Consider the following 14,797-nt stretch of genomic DNA (forward strand, 5'->3'; position numbering starts at 1 on the left):
TAAACACATAATGTGAACCTTTATGAATATATTATTAGTTTTTAGAGCCAACGATTTCACTATTAATTAAATCAAACGACAAAACTTCAAGTTGATAACATTTTAGTTAAATCGTCCTAAGTTTATTCGTATTTTAAAATATTCAGACTGAAAAAAATGAAAGTTTATACGTATTTTAAAATATTCAGACTGAAAAAATTATTGGAGCTTGTATTAACCATAGTGCACTTTTGTGCACCGAAACAGAAAGTGTCAAGCACACAATGTCTATTAATCGCCAATTAGTACCTCCAGTAAACGAATACGTAACGTCGGTGACGGTGAAAGTGTACGAGTTGTTGTTAATCTCAATTTTCAGCACTTCCTTTAAATGTATGAGTACAAAGTACAAAGTACTTTGATTACAAATAATCAAGTCACACGACACGGGAATCGTATAAATTGTCCGGGAACTGGCAACATGTTAAATGGTTTTGGAAAACAAATACATAAAATCGAATAGTAAATTAGTAAATAAAAAGTGCAAGTGTAGAACGTTAACATTTCGAAATTAGCTCTGTCTGTCCGTGACAGTTCTGCGTCCCGAGATGGGAAGGTTTCTGTGAAGTCATTTAACGCATTTCCACTAGTATAAAGTCGCTAGGCGTTTAAACGTGCTTGAGATGCACCAGTAAAGTCGTCCTGCTTCAGGTGTCGTAGTTTCGATTTGTTTTTTTTTTTATCTTAATTATTATATCGGCCCTAGAGCAGGGCAGCGCGCTATCCTTAGGTAGGACAGGCAGGGCAAGCCGCGAGTCCCAACAGCAATTAGCCCGAGAGAGAAGCATCGGGCTGTCGCTTTGGAAAGAAGTTTGTTTTGTTAATTGCTCATGTTAAGCCTAATTACTGCGCGGGGTGGAGTTGACATGAGAGAAGGCGGGGGGAGGCTCTTTGCATATGGAAACTTTTTTTTTTGAAATCCCATCAGCAAAGGCACTTTCGTGTAGTACCGAGTGGAATGCCATTCTGTTGCAACGAGAAGTAAAAGCGGGATCTGGACGAGTACTGGTGTTGTGCACACACGAAGGCTGAGACACGGACATTTTCACATGGCAGGTAATCACTACTGTTATTTTCAAAAGGTTAGAAAGCCAAGAAAGTACGGGCGTGCAGCCAGGTAGATGCATGAATTGTTCCATAGGGACGGTCGAGCCAAAGTAGGTATGTTCACTGATGCAGGCGCATTCTGGGACAGTTTCACTTGGGCACAAACCTGAACAACGGTGAACTCTTTCACTTTGGCACATAAACTCAAGTGCTGACAAATATTTCCATCTGCATACGTACACTCGATCAGGTAGCTGGGGACACTTAGAATATACCCAGAAATGACTGAAAACCAGTATTTTCGTGCCGAGACTCGGTGAAGCAATTGTGTGTTCGTTTACCTGGGCACAAGTCCCAAGGGATCAGGATGGTTGGAAATGAGGATTGATTTGATCGCTTGAATTCCGGTATCGTAAGATTTGATTGCCGGTGTCTACAGCTGTCAACTTTAACTTTGTTACTGCTATGTTGTTGGCTAACTTTATTCTTTCTAATTCATACTAATAAAGCGGAAAAACATGCACAGATATCTGAAGTTGAACAGGACACTCGGGGTACACAAGCCTGCTCCATACAGTGGTCACTGAGATCCAGTTACGTGTCCGCGCGGTACCTTTGGAAGTTCAAAGATCATAATGGGGCGGACGGGTGGCCGATATCTATTTGCCTCAGTACTTCTCGCAGACATACGACCTTTTCCTTTTATGTTAACATTAGTTGCGATTCAAAGTTACACCGCATTTTATTCATAGCATATGTTAGGCAAGGTTGCTAGGCATAGTTAACAAGGCTGTCACGGTTGCGAGGTTTTATTATTTAGTTTATTATTATGTTATTATTTAATTTATTATTATTATTATTATTATTATTATGAAATTAGCAATCTTTTGAATAAACCTCAATGTATATACTGCGCCGTAACGACATTTGATCTGACTGTGAGACTGATTTGGTCTTACTGCAAAATGATATATTTATTCTTACAAAACCACTGCAAATTTCCTACAAAAACCTCTCCAACATTACAGACATTTGTTACTATTGATTTTTTTTTCAGTTTTTTTTCTGGCAAATTATTAATTTTCACATATCTTTCATTGTTTTCACTCTTAGATATTTACTTCGCATTTTAAATGACGGATTAAACAAGATTTCACTTGGTTAAAGTGGTCATAAAAGAAGCAGTGAGGACAATGTGTTTTGAAAGTAATCTTAATTTGGCAAAGTATGAACAAACATAGCTACAACACATTTAAATTATAGACACAGGGTCGTCAATTAAGACAGAGGTTTTTACCGAAAGGGTAGGGTGCTTTATTTCTGTTTGATAATGTATACTTTTTGAGAAGGATCGTTATTCTAAGCCTTAGTGGAATATTGATGCTTTTTTCATTAAGGTTTGACACATTCATTTATTCTAATGTGTATTGTGTTTGGCATTAATTTGATTTAAAGTTAGAAAGTTGTACCTTTGTGGACCCCACATGCTTTTTTGAAAAATTACCTGTTTGCCTTTTTCACTCACTATTTATACAAGTTAATGCTTTATGCAAGATAAATCTACTTCCTAATTCCATCTTTCAGCTCTGTCTGTGTTTGACAAATGCTTTGGGTTTGACACCATTTTATCAGTTAGGCCCCTGCTGGGACAAGGGCTCTGTGTGTGTGTGTTTTGCTTTTTCTACAGGTTTGACCCAGTTAACCCTTTGTGTTTTAGAAGCAGGCTAATTCCTGAAAGCTGAATCAGCTACTCTGTGTATACATAAAATATATATATATAATAAAAATATATCCTGTTGTCCATTTTCAGAATGACAATATTGTCAATGTAATAAAAATGGAATAAACATCTTTCTGCTGTAATAATTTGAGTGTAATTTGGTATTTAAAAAAATATTGAAAGTACTATTTTTTTTAAATAAAAAGCAGTAAATATATGTTTGTATATTTATAACTACAAGTAGCACACCCTAGGGGCTAAAGAGTCACAGGTGAAACCAAAAGATCACAGGTTCAGTTCCTGCCTCGTCCGCTCACGTCCATGCCAATGGAGGGCACAAGTTGCACTGTTCCTATAAAATGTTTAGAAAAGGAGTGTGATTAACCAAAATATACAGTATGTTGTAATCCACAAACTGCTGATCTATAAGAAACCTTTCTTGTCTGGATCTTTCAAGTCAATTCAGCCTTGAATAGTCTGTGTTAAACATCCCAGAAGGTACTGCAGACAGTAAAGACCTATTTTTATGTTCCTGATTTTGCTACAATTGATGAAAAATATCTGTGTCATATCAACAATGTCACATCCTTTTAAACCCTATTAATGAAGCAGCCTGATGGTTAGCCACAATGCCTCATCCAAACTAATGTGTGATATGGAATTTGACATTTAATGTTAATGCTGTATATTACTGGATTGTTGCACGTAACTCCAGTCCACGTAGCTAACTGCATCTTCTGGTTTTCGTTCCCTCTTAACGATTTGCTAATTGACCTTCACAGACTAGATGGTATGTTGAACAAAGGTGATTTTGTGTGACCCTTCTAATGTGTTACAGGAAAAGTGCTTATTTGACACATACAGGTTTAAACTATCAAGAGATGCCAGAATGAGAAATGTTGCATAAATGAAGGTGCAATTAGGACATTTTAATTTGCTTAGTACAAGTTTGACTTAAGTCATCAAATTATGGGACTCTCTCCATAAGTTGTTTTTTTTGGCTTGTATGCATTATGTGGACATGAACTCTTTTCAGTTTGATATAACAGGGAAAATGTCACAAAGTATCAAATCCACCCACATAAACCAATCCCCCTCCACCTTTTTTAGGCTCATGTTTACCAAAGTATCTTAGAAAAAAGTTGTTTTTTTTAAAAAGACGAGACCATGGTTCTGAGGTCCCATATTTATGGTTCTCCTACAATTAATTCAATCACATTGATTTGAATTTAAATAAAACTTGTTTGCAGGTTGATCTCAGTGGGGTTTTTTTTCTGTACCTTTGGTTTCCTCTCAGACAGCAAACATACATGTTTAGACTCTACCATGATCCTTGTGAGTACATAATGGACTGAGTGCCCTTCTGGTTGGCTTTTTGCCTTGATTCCAGTGCTGCTGGGATAGAACCTTGGGTGCCACACACAATACTGGGGGGAAAAACGGCTTAAAAAAAGGATGGGATTTGTTTGCTACACAAATTTAAATTTTTGCCTGCTATATCAAATTTTTTGTCTTTGTCAGCCTAGCATGTACTTGTTTTTAAAACCTTTCTTTCATGGAAATAGCAAAAAAAAAAAAAAAAACTAATTTCTTCTTAAAGCTCAAGAAGGTGTACATTTTCTGATAATATGATTTTAATTTTTGGCTTGATAAGCCTCTGGCATTTCTTTTATCCAGCATTTTCCTGTGTCTTTAGTTTTTTAAAGCAGTTCAGAATATGTATGTCTTTTTTAAGTATATATTTTTTAAACATTTGGAATTCCAAAAAAGTCATATACATGACAAAATAATTCCAGCTTTAGACAAATTATGCAGATAAATCCATTAGCACAGAAAAGTGATAAGCTGTGGTGGTTTAATTAGTATTTTCTAAGACTCTGGCTATGTGGCACACAAAAAGAATACCAGGCTATTGTGTGTATGTGTGTGTGTGTAAAAAAAAAAAAAGTTTTTTTTTTTGTTTTTTTTTTAAATGTATTCCATCCCAGTTTGCAGCATGAAGTGAGACAGACATTGATTTTGGTGGCATGTGTCTGCCTCACTTGTTAGTTGTAATGAAAAGTACAATTTAATCACTGGTGTGCTAAATTGAGCATGATTAGCTCTTACTGCAGATTAAGGTCCTGTCTGGGGTGCAGCATTCATCCCATGGCAAACTTCACCTCTTGCTGAGGTCGGCGGCCATCATTCCAGATGGTACAATAGGGTGGTGTGTGTGTGTTTTTACATATGCATGCACACATACATAACACACTCTTGGTCATAAAGATTGTTGCTGGATTTGGGTCAGCTATGTGAGTGAGGTTAAAAAAGTCACGTTTCTTGCTGTTTTTACCTTTGCTGAGTTTATGTAAGAAAATTAATTATTCCAAGTGTGTGACGAGACTTGGCCAAAGCACGTGCTGTGCACACAATTATGCAGCATTAAAATGTCAACAAGTTGTGCTGTGGCTTGATCGATTGTAAATGTTCATTGTTGAGGCTTTGGATCACTGCTGCCTCTAACCTTTTTAATTCCTCTTAATGGACCCATGGACCCTCCATTGTGGGATTAGCCTTTCATGGAACAATGTTTAACTCTCTACAGCGCTGGTGGTGTTCACTGTAAGGGAGCCCTAGCACCTATCTTTGTTTAGGTCTCGGCACAACCCTTCATTAGCCTGAGTATGGCTTTCTTTGAACAGCTTTATTTCAGCTGCAAACAAGCGAAGCTCCTGGTGAAATTTACCTTTGCTTAAATAAAGGCCATTAGGAGACAATAGGGATCTAGATGGAGAGCAGATAAGAGGTGGCAGTAAGGGTTCAAGACAAGCACTCTGTGATATGTTTTTGGGGGGTGGAGGTGAGCTTGATCCGAAAGGTATTTCTGAGTACATAACAAGTGGAATATGTATGAAATGTGTGTGTGACAATTGCTAGTGTCTTGAGTGACTCAATGTGTGCAGCCTTAAAAGTGTGTGGTGGTGTGTCTCAAAAAAGCTTAACGAAATTATGACAGTAACATCCAAGTACTCCTCTAGTTTGCCCAAAATGTACAAAAAGTCAAGTAGTAAGTTGTTAATGTGTAGTATAGTGGATACAAAGAAACCACTCCTTTTTTTATGTTTCCATTTTATATATTTAGCATGCAAATTCAACAGTTAACAGATTTGAATGGAAAAACATGACCTGTCATTTCCTTAGTAGTTTTATTTTTTTCCCCAAAAAAAGTCAAATTAGCTGCCATTTGGATAAAACAATAAAATGGGAAAATTATTGCCCATCCTCGTATGAAGAGAGGAGGGTCTATGCTTCAATCTGGGTGCTTTTAATATAAATTCAGCAGAGCAAAAAGAAAGCTGAATTATTGCCAGTGAGAGTGCTCTGTCAAGAAGGGTGCTCCAAGCTTACAGGCCAAACTTTTTTTTTTGTTTATGTGTTTGTGCGCGTGAAATTCTTGGGGACAAAAGCACAACTTTCAAATGATATTAAACCCTAGAGGGGAGTTGGGGGAGTGCTTAATGGCTTATTCACTTTTGTTTTAAGGAGTTTTCCTCCAGGCCTGAAAACCACATAAAACTATTGTATAAACAAAAAAGGCAATTTGAATTTCACTTCAATATCCCCCCAACCCAGAGTGCTTTGTTGAGTGGGTTTCTAAAGTGTACCCTGGAGGTTGTAAGATCTCCTAAAGTCAGTTTAGTGCATGTTGGGTGTGGGTGTTTTAGGAGGGGGGGCATAGGCGGAGGTGTTTTGGTGATGGCGAGGGAGGTGGGAGTATATTATCCATAAGGCATCCTTCTTAAACAGGCTGCTTGACTTCTGAGGTTTAGGGATGAACCACATGTTGGTTTCAAAGAACTTTTTTGTTTTTGTTTAAACCTCACTTGCTGTGTAATAACAGCGACTGGAGCCCAAATGCTGCCAGTGTAAGGCCATGGAAGGGATTTCATCTTGAAATCAACGAGTCATCTGCTTCCAGGAAGCGAGTGCCGGAGAACTTGTGAGTGATGTGGTTGCAGATTTGTCACTGACAAGAACAGTTGGGGTGGAGATGTAGAGTGGGACCCCTGACCTTAGTCTCTTAGACCTTGGTTTAGGTTTGCTTTTGTTTTTGTTTTTATACATATACTGTAATAACCTGGTCACAGCTGTTTTTTTTTTTTTTTCTTCTTAGGGTGGGAGGGTGATGTGGTTGCCTTTTCTAGTCTTGTGGCATCTGTCAATTACTACAGTGCTGATGATAACATCAGAGGAAGCCAGAGGGGATTTCTCAAGAGAGGGGTAGTGGAAAGGGGAGGAGGGGGTGCATAGTGGGTTACCAGGGAGTACCATTCAGAGGCTCTGAGGATATTGCTGACGTACAATGAGTCAACAAACAAAATGATTTCAAATAACTGAGCATTTAACCCCCTGATATACCATGAATGTTCAGTTCTTGTAATGTGTCACTAGTGTTGCTTACAGGTACTGTTCCAGTAATATGTAACACATTCAATTTGCTTTACTTTCAAAAGTCATAGACTTGCAAAAGCAGAGCAATTTTTTTCACTTTGCTTTTTTCAATAGAAGGTAAGTTGTGTTTTTTTTTGTGTTTTTTTTTTTTATTGTAATTGCAGGTCATTTGCTTTTCATAATATAATTTTCATCAGTTCTTTTACTAGACTTTATGACATATTTTTAATGGCACACTGCAAAATCTAGTAAAACAGGTTCAGATTTATAACCACATACAGGTGATAATTTTTTTTTTAAATGCTCCACCCTGTCATTACCACTCATAGGAATGAAGTGAAAGGTTTAGGGAGAGTAAAACTTCATTTAACATTAGTTCTCCCAATGAATGTTAACTTATGGTTTTGTCAAGAGATGCCTTTGGGACACGCAACAGCTCTGCTTGGGGCATCTGTCAAGGCCATGGTAAAGGAAGTGAGGCATTCGATTTGTTTTGTAATAAGCTGATCCAAGATCCCAACCGTAAACAACTGGATGTATTGTGTCTCTTCATCACAGGATGTCCTTCCTTGGTTTGCAAAGTTTCACATAAAAAGGGGGGGCAGGGAGGAGGGTGAGAACACGCAAGCAATATGTGTGTGTCTGAAAATAAGTGTTTAAGTGAGCCGAGGGAAGATATTTTGGAAACGGATCTAGAGGTTCAATCTTTTGAAAATGTAGAGACTCTGCTTTAAGTAGTGACACACAATTAATTAATCTTTATCTTCTCTGGCACTATGGCAAAGTACTTTATCTTCAAACACACTTTACTTGATAAATCCAGTTAATATGTATTTACATAAAAGTACTGATCTAACCAGTCTCCCAATGTTGCTGGCCCAATTTAATAGAAAGTACATTTAATAGAGGGTTAGTGTTACACAGTGCCTAAGGAGCCTGTCTGGAATCCATGCAATTGCAGGTTCAGTCTACCACCTTTCATTTAATGCAAGACCCTAAACAACTTGATTAATTTGCTTCTTGTTTGCTTCAGTTGCATCCAGGCCAACATTACAAATGACAGCTTTTTTTTTTTTAACGGCTTTCCTGATTAGCGAAAAGTTTTGTTTTTTTTGCTAAAAACCCTGAAAAAAATATACCTGTTTAATATCCCTAATCATTTATGTAGTATTCTGTACTTGTTCATATTTGTAGTACGCGTATATACGTAAGGTTAAACTTTCACAATTCTCAGTTAAGGACGTACCGTTCCTTTACTTTTAACATTTAGTGCACTTTTACAATGGTTAGTGTGTGAGGTTTACGTTTATGCATTTTATTATACACAGTGCAAATCACACAGTTCTTTTTAGCCAACAGCTCTGTAGCATTTTTTACAAGTCTTAGCTTAAATCTATACTCCCATTGCGTTTTCAGTCTCTAGAAAGAGACTGGTTAACTGTAAAACAAATACTTTACCGCAACGTTCTGCTTACAGAATTTCTTGCCTGTGCAAGTAAAGGCGGGCGAAAGGAAGTTCTGCCCGGACTGTAGTTAAAGCAGCCGCGTGAACGAGAGTCCTTCTGTTCTTAAAATCAAGCGCGATCATCTCCGGCAAATTTATCGAAGCGCTTGGTGGCTGTGGTGCACTCAGAACTGAAATCGCTGGCAGAGCGTTTTTTAGAAGTGAAAGCAATAACACGAGCACCACTAATAATCATAAATTCAAAAGGCAGTTTATAACCCTCCGGAGAGCGTGGGGATGTGTGTAGCCCCACCTCCTGTTGCGGGCATACAGCCGTCCTCCTCCTTGAGGAGGTAGAGTAGAGAGGCAGAGTGCAGCCGACTGTCAGTCAGCGAGCGCTGAGCTGAGCGCACACCTTCGTCTGTCACACTCGCAGAGGCGCTCCAGCGGCGGAGAGAGGCACGCGCACGACAGCAGCAGACATAGACATAGCAGCACCTGTCCAGGGAGCACAGCGACGGACACAAGCCATTCAGCCCTATGTGCGGCTCGGCTCAAGCATTCCCGGTGAGTAGGCTACTCGTCTGCCGGCGCTCTTGTCCTTTCCTCCCCCGACGTGCATTTTTTAACATGGCTAACTAATTTTGTTATTGAATAAATAGCAGAAAGCGAGAGATTTTTTAACATGTGAAGACTGAAGGGGAAGAACAAACTGCATAAAGTAGCAAAATGCCGCACTTTTGTCTCTGTCAGGCAACCCCTTCACTTTCTTTCTTTTTATATATATATATATATATATTATTACAAAAAGTTTATATTCTAGAATTTACCTCTTTATTAGTTTGGATTCCGCAGCGTCTATCAATTCAAAACAGTGTCGCGCCGACGCTGGCGCAGTGACAACAAGCCCTCCAGGGCCACTTTCGGGGTTTGTCTTTAATACTCCATTTTTACGCTCGAGCTGGGATGTTTTCCATAACAGAAGCCTACTTCAGTACTTTCAAACAGTTTTTTTTCTCTCTTTTTACCTGGCCGCGCAGGCCGAGCGCCCCCTTCATTCACCGACTTCAGGATTCACGCGCGTTCTCGGAAAAGTTGGTTGCCCTGGCGACGAGGACAGGCGCTCCTCCAGTCCTGAGAGGATGCAGTCGAGGACGTCAGGGCAGGTTGTTTGTGCGCTTTGTTTGTGGCTCTTACAGCCGGTGGGAAAGTTGTCCCCCACCTCCGCTCTTTCCCTATAGCTCTTTGGAATGGCGTGCTGGTTCCGCTTGTGCTGCACACTGCTGCCAATTTTAGCTCCATTCAGACGCAGAAGGTAGTTCCTGCCTCTTCCTTCCCTTGTTTGCAACACTTTTTTTCCCGTTACGTCCTAAGACCACCTCCTGCAGTATAACCACGTCCTGCACAGATTTGTGCTCTCTCATGTTTTAAGCAGAGCGGATGTTTGCTGTTTTGATGGACGTTTTGCAACTTCAAACGTTGGCTTACCTGTGAGGGTGTACAAATTCAAGGTGGCAGTGAGACCTGACAAACTTGTCCAGCTTGCCGGTATTATTTATTTGTTTTGGAAGGGGGCAATCATGACATGACCAATAAACAAACATTAGTATGCCCTGTCATCTCTTATTTATAGAAAATAAATCCCCTTTGCTACTTTTTATATCTACACATTTTGACCAGGTGGCAATGTATTGTCTCATCAATGAAATTTGTGAATTTTTTTTTTGTTTCTTCTCCTTCTCTCTCTCTCTTTCTCTCTGTATATATGTGTCTCCCTCCACATACTTTTAAATCAAGACATGTCTTTCCACTCTGTGGGTGTTCATTAGACTTACCCTGAGGCAGCAGTGGTAGCATTCCTCCACACATCATTATGGATACTTGGACCTAGCTTTCCTTACAGCCTGCTTGACTATCTGATTGCTCAGCTGGTACCAACTGTTCCCTCACTGCGTCCCATAGTGCAACAGACTGACCTATTAGTCACTCTGTCTCGAAGGAAACCACAGGCAGTTGGGGGGGTTGGGGGGGGGGGCGGCGACAATGAAGATTAAAGCCTTTCTCTTTCTTCATTCAGGCTGCCTCACAGCATAGCTCGGAAATATTACGTGCAGAGGACCCACCGGAGATGAGAGACTGCACCATGAAAATGGACGTGGAGGATGCCGACATGACCAAATGGACAGAGGAGGAATTTGAAGAGAAATGTACTTACATAGTCAATGACCATCCAGTGGACCTTATTTCTGATGCTGGAAACTTAACCCGCGCTGAGGCTTCTCTTCCACGAAACTTAATATTTAAACATGCACCTAATTCAAAAGAAGTGAGTGTTGCTTCTTGTTTGATGAATAAATGTGTTTTCTCAGCAGTGAACAACCTTATTTATATGTTAATTCTAAAATCAAATTCACTTATTTTATTACCAAGATATTATCCTTACTAATACACAAATAGAGCATTTAAGATAGAAATTATTGCCTCTTGTATCAGTGTCCAAATTAGAAAAAGTACTCTGCGTAAAGTGAAATGTAACCATTAAATCTACATCTAGACAAGCATCATACTTTGTTAAGACAATCACCTACTTATTGCAGTTCCGCTTTAAAAATAAATTCTGTATATTTATTTACAAAAGCATGGCTTGATAAGTGTGCCACAGTTAATATGAAGTTTTTGAGTGAATCAAACAAAGACTTGACTGTTAGAATTTGAAGGATTTTGAGTAAAAGTTGATCATACGGAGACAAGTTTATTTCTTTTTTTTAATCATGATACAGGAGCAATGTAAAGTTTTTTCAAAGTTTCACAGATAGTTTTGCACTTTGTTTGGCCATGAGGAGGATCTGATCATTTATCTTAGCCAGGAACGGTACTTAAGAACAAAATTAGACTTATCACAGCCAATATCTTTTATTGTTAGGATAATTAATATGTAGCCTGATTTATTTATTAATATTATGCCTTTCTTTAAATGAGAATTAATAATATTTAAAGATTTACTCCCGAAACAAAATGGTTAGTGAGGCATTTTATTCTGTAATTAGCTAATGATATCTTGACTTTTGTGAAAAGTATCTTCTTTTCTAGATTAAAAACTATAAAGATGGGTTAACAATGCAGATTGAATCTCAAGTTTTGAAAGTAAAATGAAGCACAGAGGTGTTATTTGTATGTTTATTTAGCTTGTGTACATAGAGTTGTTGAGTGAAAGGCTGTTTAGACAAACATTTTGTATCCATTAAAAAAATTTACATTTCACTACAGGTTACTAGCCATGGAATCGGCTGTTTTCCCAATTTGCAGCAGCTTATTCGTTCTTTGCATGCCTTTAAAACAAGCTATGTAAGAAGCGTACCTCTAAATGACGAGTAGATTATTCTTTCTGTATATTCAAAGGAACTTTCAGATCTTTAAAATAATACTAAAAAAGTCAACATCTAAAATCCTGAAGCCTCTTCAAAAAGACGTGTACTTTAGGAGGATTAAGCAACTGACAGACAGTAATCCATACTTTCAGATATGTAAAATTATAACCATACGTTTTGTCATGTATTTTGGAGAGGTAACTATATTTTTTTCTTACACTGAAGAAAAAACAGAAGCAAAAATAATAATTTATTTTCCTAGTGTTTAGAAACTCGTTCCTCATTGCTTTTCCTTCTATAGCTGGCCAGCAGACTAACAGGAAATTATGAATGTTAAATTTCCTGTTTTAACTGTCTGAATGAATTGGATTTGTTTCTCTAAAGCTAGGGATCCACAGAGGTCTCAAGCTGGGAAACTTATGTGAGATGGATGGTGGGTCTTGATCCAGGCCAATGACAGTGATAGATGCCACAAATAGATTAAGAGGTCACAAGATGAGACTTCTGTGAAAGGGGGCTCAGTAATCTGGGACTGAATTACCTTCACCTGTAGTCCACATTTTGTTTGTACTAAAGGCAGTGAAGCAACAAGTTAAGCATAAAGGCACAGTTCTTAAGTGAATAAAATCTGTGTTAAAAAGGGCTGCATAATTCATTGAGATTATTCAGCTCACATGGCAATGTATCACAAAACAAAAAAAAGACAATATTTTTGTTGTTGTTGGTATAATCAGAAATGTATTAATGTTCTTATTGAAATGTTAATTTGCAATCTGTTTTAATTCCTCTTTGTGCTGAAAAGCAATAAAGAAATAATATTTCAGCACTCTAGTGGTGTTTGTTTCAATGTAAATTTATACTTGCACCCAGCAATCTCTCAAAATTCCATACTGCTAGTAGTGTGCAAGGATGTAAGGAAGATGTATACCTGTTGAGCAAAGTAATTTCAGGTTATCTCGTAAAACAAGTTTGGTCTGCATATTCAAAATGTACTTTAGAGTGAGCAAAGAATGCTTTAAATGCTTCACTGCACACTTTAACTAATACATTCAAGCAATTTGTTTAAAACATTTTCATCGATGGCTATGATGTTCTACTTGTTTCATTGCTAATTTGTACGGTAAGGGCATAAAGTCCCTCTCTGGTATAATAGGATGTAAATGATAAATGAAAGGGGAAAATGAAAATCACATCTGTCATTTTCATATCTCTGCCATTATTTAGCAGAGAGCCAAAAATAAAAATAGTCTTCTGAAAGTGTTCAGAAAGGAAATGTAGGGCTGATAATGCCATATGTATCTCATGCCCTTCTCTTTTGTGTATTGTGTTTTTAAGTGTGATAAAAAGTTTCAATTTTTACATCTCATTTCTGTTTTTTTCTATTTAAATTTAAACTTTATGAAAGTGTCTGTTTAATCACCGTTTATGTAATGTGAAGTACTTAATCATTATCAATAGCATTCTAAGTGCAGTTCACATTACCTTTCAAAATGGTTCAGCAATGCAGTAAATTCAACTTGAGAAATAAAAAAGGAAAGGGTAAAATAGAGGAGGGGCAAAGTACAGGTGGCACGGAATAAATAAAAATATATATTCATTTATCTGGAGTCTTTAGTCTACTAATTCCATATCAGTAGGGCCTTGACATTTCCTGGCAGTATAAGGTACAAAAGAAGAATTCATTCTGGTTGGAGTGCCTTTCAGTCTGAAGACCCACTTGCTCACACACCAACACTTTAATGCTTCTGGGCCAATTCAAAGACACAGAACATATCTTTCTAATGTAGAACACAACTGTAGTAACCTGAGAAAATGTTCAAACTTGTCAGCAATGGTGATAAGCCTTTACATTTGGATGAATTTTAAGAAAGCAGTAGGAGTGTTTCATATGGATTTGAATGCATGAACTGACCAGAGGGTCTTCTGTCATTTATATAGCCTAATACCAGTTTGTGTTTTTCAACTGTATACTATATTTTGAATGAGCTGGTGCACTATATTTTTTGTAAGTAAGATGGAGGTCATTTTCTGTTGCAAGTTTTTAAAAGCTGCTTAATATACCCATATGTATACATTATGATTATTCTATCCATTCATCTAATATCATTTTTAGACCAATTCAGCATTATGAAATCTGCCTAAGCAAATTTAGTCATTTTCTGGATGTATTCTGAAGAGTCCTGGACAACAGAATGTAAATCTTTTTTTGTTGTTTATCGCTTGGTAACATATTTAAATATTTTACTTTAAAGAAAACTATAATAGGATCATTATTAAGTGTCAATTGTTTAAATTTGTTTGTTTGTTTTGTTGCTTCTTTATTTTTTGGCCGTAAGGTTATTGGAGTTAGCAGCAAGGAGTACATCCCAAAAGGAACTCGTTTTGGACCTCTTGTGGGTGAGGCCTATAGGAGTGATGCTGTACCAAAAAATGCAAATAGAAAGTATTTCTGGCGGGTAAGTTAAAATAAAAGTAACTGTGCAATGTTAGGGTTGCTATCAGTTTGTAGAGCACATCTGAAGGAAATGTGCCCAACAAGTAAAATTTTGGAAAAATCATGTATGCAGGTATATCACCATTTTTCCCATTTTTCTTTCTGAAAAAAATTAAATGCATTGTACCCCCTGCATGAACACACGTTTTGCTTAGTTTTATATGTATTTGTGCTTGTATTATGTAAATAAGAAAAAAAGAATGTGTGGCTGCTCTTATTAATAATAATAATAATAATAATTCTTTTCATTT

At 37.6% G+C, this 14,797-nt stretch overlaps 1 protein-coding gene across 3 annotated transcripts in view; it reads left to right on the plus strand.

The window, feature by feature from the left end:
- Positions 1–765: 765 nt before the first annotated feature.
- Positions 766–14,797, plus strand: part of prdm1a (PR domain containing 1a, with ZNF domain) — an 83,591-nt gene continuing 69,559 nt past the window's right edge. For 2 of the 3 annotated variants that reach the window (XR_007934446.1, XM_028797650.2), the window contains exons 1-3: positions 8,658–9,251; positions 10,762–11,010; positions 14,389–14,508. Coding sequence is in view for 2 of the 3 variants with exons in the window: in XM_028797650.2 (XP_028653483.1) it covers positions 9,225–9,251; positions 10,762–11,010; positions 14,389–14,508 (396 nt within the window). In the remaining variant the exon portion in view is untranslated. Of the gene's footprint in view, positions 1,096–8,657; positions 9,252–10,761; positions 11,011–14,388; positions 14,509–14,797 lie in introns of those variants that run through there. The other variant, XM_028797651.2, reaches the window with a different exon arrangement.

The sequence above is a fragment of the Erpetoichthys calabaricus genome, chromosome 3 (genome assembly GCF_900747795.2).
Source record: "Erpetoichthys calabaricus chromosome 3, fErpCal1.3, whole genome shotgun sequence".
Lineage (NCBI taxonomy): Eukaryota > Metazoa > Chordata > Cladistia > Polypteriformes > Polypteridae > Erpetoichthys > Erpetoichthys calabaricus.